Source organism: Nothoprocta perdicaria, unplaced genomic scaffold, assembly GCF_003342845.1.
Source record: "Nothoprocta perdicaria isolate Ctin4 unplaced genomic scaffold, notPer1 scaffold_381, whole genome shotgun sequence".
NCBI classification, from domain to species: domain Eukaryota; kingdom Metazoa; phylum Chordata; class Aves; order Tinamiformes; family Tinamidae; genus Nothoprocta; species Nothoprocta perdicaria.
The window spans coordinates 494,575-502,736 of NW_020455623.1; the positions used below are offsets into that span (position 1 = coordinate 494,575).

An 8,162-nucleotide genomic window follows, 5' to 3' on the forward strand; every position below is an offset into this window, starting at 1 on the left:
TGACTAGAAATTGTATTTTAATAAGTAGCTTGAGAAATAAGCACTACATTTAAGGAATGAGTACAGAGTTTCAAGATTAGGATTAATTATGTAACATTATTCAGTGGTTGTTTTTGATTGTTTTTGATTGTTTTGTCAAAAAGCAGGTTATTTACTACTAACAATACTTCTCCTAAGATACTTTGTCTTTCTAGTCCCTGTGAGTCTTCACACTGTCAGAAATTCCATTCAAAATGGACGGTGACCACATTGCTGACCAACTGGACGGTCCATGCTTGGCTCTAAAGCTTTAGGACACTTCGAATGCTTAAAATGAAAGGAGAAGGGGAAAAAATATAGTTAGCAGTAACAAGTTCATTTTCTCCGCCTTAGTCCCCTCCCTTCCCATTTGTTGCCAAGGCATACTTTTGCTTAATTCTCGTCACCTGTAAAAACCAAATTCTGCTTATACCTATAATAAACAGTAATCAAAATTCTTGCCTAATATAAGCTATGAAGCCTGCTGCTACGCTTTACTCAACATGGAAGTTTCAGTGTCAGTTTTCAAAAGCATACCAAGAAACTTGATAAGAAAACTGATGGTAGAGGCATTTCCGTCTCTTCCTGTTGCCTGGAGCATTTTACCATTCATTATTGGTTTCCCAGGACATGCTTAGAAATAAAGCACTGAAATAAGGTACAATTTGGTAACTGGGAAAGGGACCAATTGCTGGGTGAAGTTTGCATAGTTGATGCAGTGTTTACAGTTGTAAGAACTGCAAATGTAACAGCTGTCGCCCAAATCATCTAAAATGGGACTATGTATGTAAATATAATCAGATAAAACAGAGCATCAGCTATTTCTAAGGAAGTAACATACACTAGATCAAAATCAGTATGAATTGAGGTCAACTACAAAAAGAATGAGTTCCTAGACTAATGCATGCTAAATATGAATAAGCAGAGTTGCCTGTATTTAGTGCAAATGTGTAGGAAGAGATTCTGTAACTCAGTCTTTCTACTTACCTTGTCTGTCAGCTGAATCTTCCCTTYATTCAACACATGCTCTTCAGAAGTAATCAACAGACTGCTAATAAGCTAGCTGCTACTCTAAGCTACTGTGGTTCTGCTAGCTATTCCCTTAAGAATCTCTGAATTTTCAGCAAATTAAAGAGTATCTTATTAAAACCCATTTAAGAGGTGAACACTAGGTGAGCTCGCCTCTGTCACAAGCCCATACATGAAATACCTGCAGGACAAGGTCTAACACATCTGAGGCTAAAACTGACTGTTCGTTTCCCCCCTTCTGTTTAGGGCCATAGTTTTTTAACCTGCAGATTCAAGTTTGGCCATCATTCATTCCCTTTTTCCTCCTCAAAAGCATTTATGCCCACAGACAACCCCCAACACACAATTTGTTCTACACCCTCTTGTCTTAGGAACATTACCTCTCTCCTGAATGCATCAGCTCAAAAGCTTCATTAACTTTGTCAAAAGGCAGATTGTGAGTCACAAACTCATCAACTTTGATCTTTTTGGACATGTAGTCAGTCACCAGTTTCGGGACGCTGTCTACACTCTTCCAGCCTGAAAAACAGTGTGCATTTGTTTTTTTCCCCCGCCTCTCCTCCCACTTCAAAACAGAGAGACCAAGAAAAAAAMACAAAAAAACCCACACATATACATTTGTGATAGATCACATGTGATTGACGGTGCGAGAAACTGAAGGCTGCAATCACTGACATGTTTGCCCCTGCTGCTCTAGGAGGGCAGTAAGGCAGGAAGGACAGGCAGTACCTGGCAGTATAGTGCACGTTAGCTAMAGCCACTAGTACACTAACCTCTCACTGGTATTGCAGCATTGAGCAAACAGCAGCCCTCACCTCAGAAATCACTTCCAGTCACCCCTCTGCATGGAAAAACTGCAGCCTAAGAGCATGAGGTTTGGATACTTCAATGAACTTCAGCAGTTACTGAACCTCCCAAGTCTCCACATGCTTCTGGTCTTAGAGCAGGCATGCTTAAGTATGAACTTGTTACTTTTTTTTTTTTTTTTTTAAAAAAACTTCTTTTATAGCAAGTTTCCTTTTTAGTGGTTGATACTTCTTTTTTTTTCCCCTCTCATTTGGAGCCCCACAATTTGCCTAGTGGCAACAAAAACATCTTTGTGCCAATTGCAGTCTCCCCAGAGGTCAGGTCCCTTCACTGCATATCCCAAATGTTCAGCTGTTAATAAAGCAAATGCTCTACACTTGCTCTTTTACAGTTCAATACCATATGACTATGTTGTACATTTGAAAACTGTGAGTGTGGTACATTGGTATAGACAGGTATATATGCGAGTAAGATTTTAGAAGCCAACACAGCATTCTTAACCTGACAGTAACAAGTTTCTTCCACAAGCAAAAGCAAGGCAATTTGTTGTTTCCTCACTTAAGCTACCTTAAGTTGTCTGTATTACGACCACAAAAGTTACCTCCAAACGCGGTGCCCTTCCACGTGCGCCCCGTTACCAGCTGGAATGGCCGAGTGGAGATCTCCTGTCCCGAAGCAGCAACTCCGACTATGACACTGACTCCCCAGCCTTTGTGGCAGGCTTCGAGGGCAGCCCTCTTGCAGGGCGAGGGGGCAAAACAGAGCATTTATCTCCAGTGTTCGCAGACATGCTGCACACATCTGCTCAGAGTTATGTACTGGTGCAGGTTAAACTCCCCCTTCCCCTCCTCCCATTAGATTCACCCCATCAACATTTAAGCAACAGGAAATACACCAAAAAACTACATTAAGTTTTCAATTAGTTCAGATTCCTTACACGCTTTAAGATTCATTTTACTTTTTTTTATATACACCATCTGGTAGCCAAAGAAATCACTCTTCCTGAAAGCCTTGACATTTAGCAATACTTTTTCTTCTCTGTATTTCTGAAGAGAACTCGCGTTCAAGGGAAAAAGTCTGTGACGTATAAGCAGCCATTTTCAATCTAAGCAGCATTTGCTTTCATCATATAATTATGAGTGGTTGTATTTGGCTTGTTTTAGTTTTTAAGCTTTTTTATTTACAGAGCTTAGCATTAGTGTTCCCCTCGCCCACCAAAAGTAAAAACATGGCATTTTTTGTGTAACAAGCAACTCATTCTCCCATTTAGTTAGAGCAGTTCCAAGTAGTAGCTACGCAAAGACTCACCATGACTCCCACGTTACCAATGCATTCAAACGAATAGTCGACTCCCCCATCAGTCATCTCAACCAGCACTTCCTGAATGGGCTTCTTGAAGTCTTGAGGGTTAATGCACTCAGTGGCTCCAAACTCTTTGGCTTTGGCAAACTTGTCCTTATTAATATCAACGCCAATGATCCGGGATGCACCTGCTACTTTACAGCCCATRATAGCTGCCAGGCCAACACCTCCTAAACCAAAGATAGCACAGGTAGAGCCACGTTCCACCTGAAAGAGTGAGAAAAGAGCATCATCAACACTGAGATTGTGTGTCCTTGTCAGTGTGAAACAGGTTAAGAAGTCTGTATTGAAGATTGTGAGCAAATACATAGGGCTAAAAGATTCTTACCACTTAGATACGGCAAACTGTGCAAAAGAATCCAAAAAGTTCTTTAAATGCTAAGCCTGACTTTTGTGGCCTAAAGATGGGGAAGAACTAACCTTGTGAGGCTTAGCTGTGGAGTAATTCAGCACAGAGCTGAACACAGAGCAGATGTTAAAGAAATACTTAGTACTCAATGCTTTTCACAACAGCCTTGCAAAATCCAGCCACTGCKCAGCTCAGCCATAATTCTGCCCACACACAGATCAGGCTACCAAAACCTAAGTTCCCAAACACTCCAAAGTGACCATGCACCTGGCTCCTATAGCCTGCCCTGGCCTCAGGCACACTCACCTACCAGCTCTGTCTTATCCTGCTCTTCAAAAGGGGATGCAAAGTCTTTTCACTGCCCAGACCTCCTCTACAAGGCATGAGGTTCTGCTAAGCTGTTCTGTTTTCTACAGAGTAGAAATTCCTAGCTAAACTTTAGCAGTTAAAGCAAATAAAGCAGCAGAAATTTGGTAGCTCGCAGTTACTGTTCTAAACCAGTCCCTAGGCTGACTGGCTATGTCCTCTGGCTCAAGTGTAACATTACTAGGCCATTTAATCACAGGGAAAAGCAGAGCCCTTACCTGAGCAGTGTTCACAACAGCCCCGTAGCCAGTGGAGATGCCACAGCCCAGCAGGCACACTTTATCCAGGGGTGCCCCAGCATCTATCTTGGCCACTGAGATATCAGCCACCACAGTGTACTCGGAGAAGGTGCTTGTGCCCATAAAGTGATAAATCTGCTTCCCTTTGCAGGTGAATCGGCAGGTACCATCAGGCATGAGTCCTTTCCCTTGTGTGATTCTTCAAGCAAAGACAGGAGGTGACAGTCAGAATCTAAGCAGCTACTACACCAGGCAGTACCTGTTAAACACACGGAGGTACCGCTGTGCAAGTGCACCTTCATTCCTGAAACATGCCCATGAACCTAGAACTTTGCACAAATTASATGCTATGGGCATAGTTCATTTTTACTACCACTTAAATCTACCTAATGCCCCAAAGCTAGACCAGCTATCAAACAGTATTTACAGTAAATCATTCCCAAACCCAGAGCAGCCTTCCTTTCTCCACCACCTTTATTGCTTATTGCACCTATCTGGAAATTTAGCTGGGAAGCAGACTCAAGGCAAAAAGGGCTTCCCATACAATTCAGCACCATAAAACAGATTTGCTGTTTGCTCCCCAAGCTAAATTCCCTGAAGTATTTCCCTTAAGTACAGATTAAATATGGAGTAAGAGTGTTTGTGTTTCCAAAGCTGTAGAYGCAAGCTAACAGCTCACACCTTCAAACACATGAAAACAGCCAAATCGGTTTTAAGAAAGGTCAGACAAATAATCTACATGTTAAGGAGAACAGAAAGTACTGCCTAGCTCCCTAATTCATGCACTTTCTAAGTCAGTAAAGAATAAATCTCTTGACGCATCAAGGCAACTCCCATCAATTACATTACACAACCAAATCTGGTACATGTTGAACAAATGTGACACTGCATGTCAAGATGAAAAATCATACAAACCTTATCTTCTGGCACAGATTAGTTTTAGGATTCTTACAGAACTTGCATTCTCCACACTGGGGGATATACAGAGGTATAACTGTATCTCCTAGGGAAAACAAAACAAAACACATGGCTAGTCATGAAATCAAGCAACGCATTAAGAAAAAMAAGAGTTATTTGATTTTTCTGGCTTTTATGTGAGCCTGTTTAAAACCTTGTTTGTGTATTACAAATTGCTTACAGAATAAAGCAGCAGTGTTTACAGACTACAATAGAAAAAATGCATTTCTCCTCATATCTGAGCACATACCAAACAGAATTTTCACAATCCCGAACAGGAACATTACTGCAGAGCAGAACCACCCAAAAAACAACAGCGAAGAAAACACGCTTTAACGTTTCTTAAACTCTTTATTAAAGCAACAGGTAACAAGTACCATTTGAAATAGTACCGTTATAATTAAATTAACTCAATTTCGGGTAAGAACTTGAAGGCTGGGATCTTTCAAGCTTTCAATCAATGGCACATCAGACAGATAAACATTGTACCTCACAGCAGAAAAAAAATATGCAGGACAAAATAACACTTGCAAGATTTTTGCTCACCTGGCTTTACTTTTGTTACTCCTTCTCCAACACTCTCTACAATCCCTGCACCTTCATGACCCAGGATCACAGGGAAACATCCCTCCGGATCAGCACCGCTCAGAGTATAGGCATCAGTGTGACAGACAGCAGTGGCAACTATCTAAAAATAAACACGCAATGAGACACCTTCATTCCTCAAAGAATGGAATAACAGCATGGATATAAGTACTTCCCCACAGTTGGTAACTCAGGACTCCTGGAAAGACAAGCCTGCCAACCCAAGCAGTTTTTGCAATGCTCCTAACATACTCTCACTGCTCAGAAGTTACTTGGTGTATCATACTCTGAAACAGGAAAGTCAGGATACATCCTTTCTCACTTCCATCAACTAAACTGTGACACTGAAACTGAAAGACGACAACACTGAAGACTGGCACTCTAAACTGCCTTAAAGCAGATGTCCCACATTCAAAGTAACTGAAACTTCTCAAAGATAATACTAACAGAAAACCCACACCCAACTCACAGTATTGCATAAACCTAGTTTAAATTTTAAGCACACCATGCACAGTCTCTTCCACAAAGGTAAGTTTCACCTTGACAAGGACTTTTTGGCAGATAAGGACTAATAAAAAGTCCTGATCAATAAGTGGTTTAGGTTTGGAGAATCAAGAGAATAATCACAATTCAGCAGCCAGTAATTCATGGTCTGAATCAAGTTAAAAAAAAAAAAAAAAAAAAAAAAGACAAAAAGCACAGACTTCTGTATTATAGAACTCCAACAAAAGCAAAGTGTTTTGTGTTCTTTCCCACAAAAGCAAAGATGTTTCTTGCTCAGATATTTAGTGGACACTTAGCCTGTAATTAGAAGTGATCCCCAGTGCTAGCCATGACTTGAGTACAGTGTGGATGGAGATCAATAAAAATTAAACATATTTTTCATGAAGAAAAAATTAAAAACATATACAGTTTGCTTCTCTGGAAAGGCAGCCAGGACACTAATGAACTAATGCCTTTAATAATTTGGTTGGTAAACAAGACACTCAGCTTTAATACCCAGTCTCCCACAACACAATGCATGAATTGACAATTACTTTTTATTACCTTGATACGAACTTCATGAGCTTTTGGTGGAGCAACCTCCACCTCCTCAATCGAGAGGGGTTTACCTGCTTCCCAAGCGACCGCAGCCTTGCATTTAATAACCTAAAACAGAACAGCAACAACAAAAAAAAAAAGAGGACACTTGTTGCATGGTTCATTTACAAGATTTCTTGTTCAACCAAATGGGGCTTTTGTAAAGAATCCTTTTGGAAAGAATCCCAGATGTGCAATTACTAATTTCAACATAAAAGCTTCATGGCCCTATGCCTGCTTTCAGGAAGCTGAATAAGAAAGCACAAACCAGACCCATGACTTGAATGTTTGAATGTGTTTGTGTGTCCAAGCAAGCCACAGTGCTCCAAGGGAAACAATGAGAGAGAGAATTCAGTGCAAATTCCTCAAACCAACCATGCAGCCATTCAGCTTCCTGCTGTATCATTGCCTGGAAGAAATGAGCGAAACAGGAGCCACCTGCTGAGCTCGCCAGGTCTCATTCATCACCTGCGTCTGCACACAGGAAGATAACGGAGCAGCTTGGGATTTTCTGCCATACTTTTGTGCTACAGTAAACGGTACTGGGCCTTGCCTGAATGAGCTGAYACCCTCTCTGCACCTCAAACAGCCGAAACGCAGAAGTTCAACTTCGCAACTCCAAAAACAAATGAAGCTTCTTAACCATGGCCCAAAGCAGAAAAGAAACAGACCCACTCCTACGGCCAAGGCACTACAGGGACCATAAACAGGCAGGCGTGCCCTTCACCTGCAACTATGAGCTTGCTCTATGTGCTTTTTATTACCAAGGTGTTATAAAAAAGCACCAAAAGCAGCAAAGCAGCTGCACAGCCGCAGCAGGGCTCTCGGCTACACTCTCGAAATGCACCAAATCTGCCAGGAAATCCAAACCCAAGGCACAAAGTACGCGGGGAGCCCTCACTCCRTAAATCATCGACTGCTTTTCCAGCCCACCGCTCTCCTCGCCAAGGGACAACGAGTTACTCTTAACGCATCAATATCGAGATATCCCGCTCTATCTTGGAGGTCTTTCCCAGCACGGGGAGGAGCAGCGCCCCGCCAGCGGGAGCGGACGGCCCCGCGGCTGGGCCCCGCGCCTCTCCCTCGCTCCTGGCCCCGCGTCCCGGGACACCCGCGCCGCCCGCGCGCCGCTCACCTCGCCCGCCATGACGCGCCCAGCGGGGAGGAGCCGCCAGGGCGCACGCGCGCCCGCCGCGACCGTTACAGCCGTTGGCGGCGGGCGGGGCTGGGCGGGGCGCCGCGGCCGTTGGCGGCCGTTGGCGGCCGTTGGCGGCGAGGCTAGAGAGCGCCCCGCTGCGGGCTGGCGCCGCCGCTGCGCGCTCTGCGGGGCGTTTCTCGAGCGTTTGCGGGCGTTTTCTCACCGTGGCGGC

At 43.3% G+C, this 8,162-nt stretch overlaps 1 protein-coding gene across 2 annotated transcripts; it reads right to left on the bottom strand.

The window, feature by feature from the left end:
• Positions 1-7,960, bottom strand: ADH5 (alcohol dehydrogenase 5 (class III), chi polypeptide). 2 transcript variants are annotated; one of them, XM_026044780.1, is made up of 9 exons: positions 7,928-7,960; positions 6,760-6,861; positions 5,674-5,815; positions 5,086-5,173; positions 4,150-4,369; positions 3,163-3,423; positions 2,456-2,591; positions 1,428-1,566; positions 1-306 (listed from the first exon to the last, which is right to left on the bottom strand). In XM_026044780.1, the coding sequence occupies exons 1-9, from the start codon at positions 7,937-7,939 to the stop codon at positions 282-284; spliced, it is 1,125 nt and encodes a 374-aa protein (XP_025900565.1). In that variant the 5' UTR covers positions 7,940-7,960; the 3' UTR covers positions 1-281. The 2 variants fall into 2 exon arrangements, with proteins under 2 accessions (XP_025900565.1, XP_025900566.1); XM_026044781.1 differs by lacking the exon at positions 7,928-7,960 and adding an exon at positions 7,168-7,185.
• Positions 7,961-8,162: the final 202 nt, after the last annotated feature.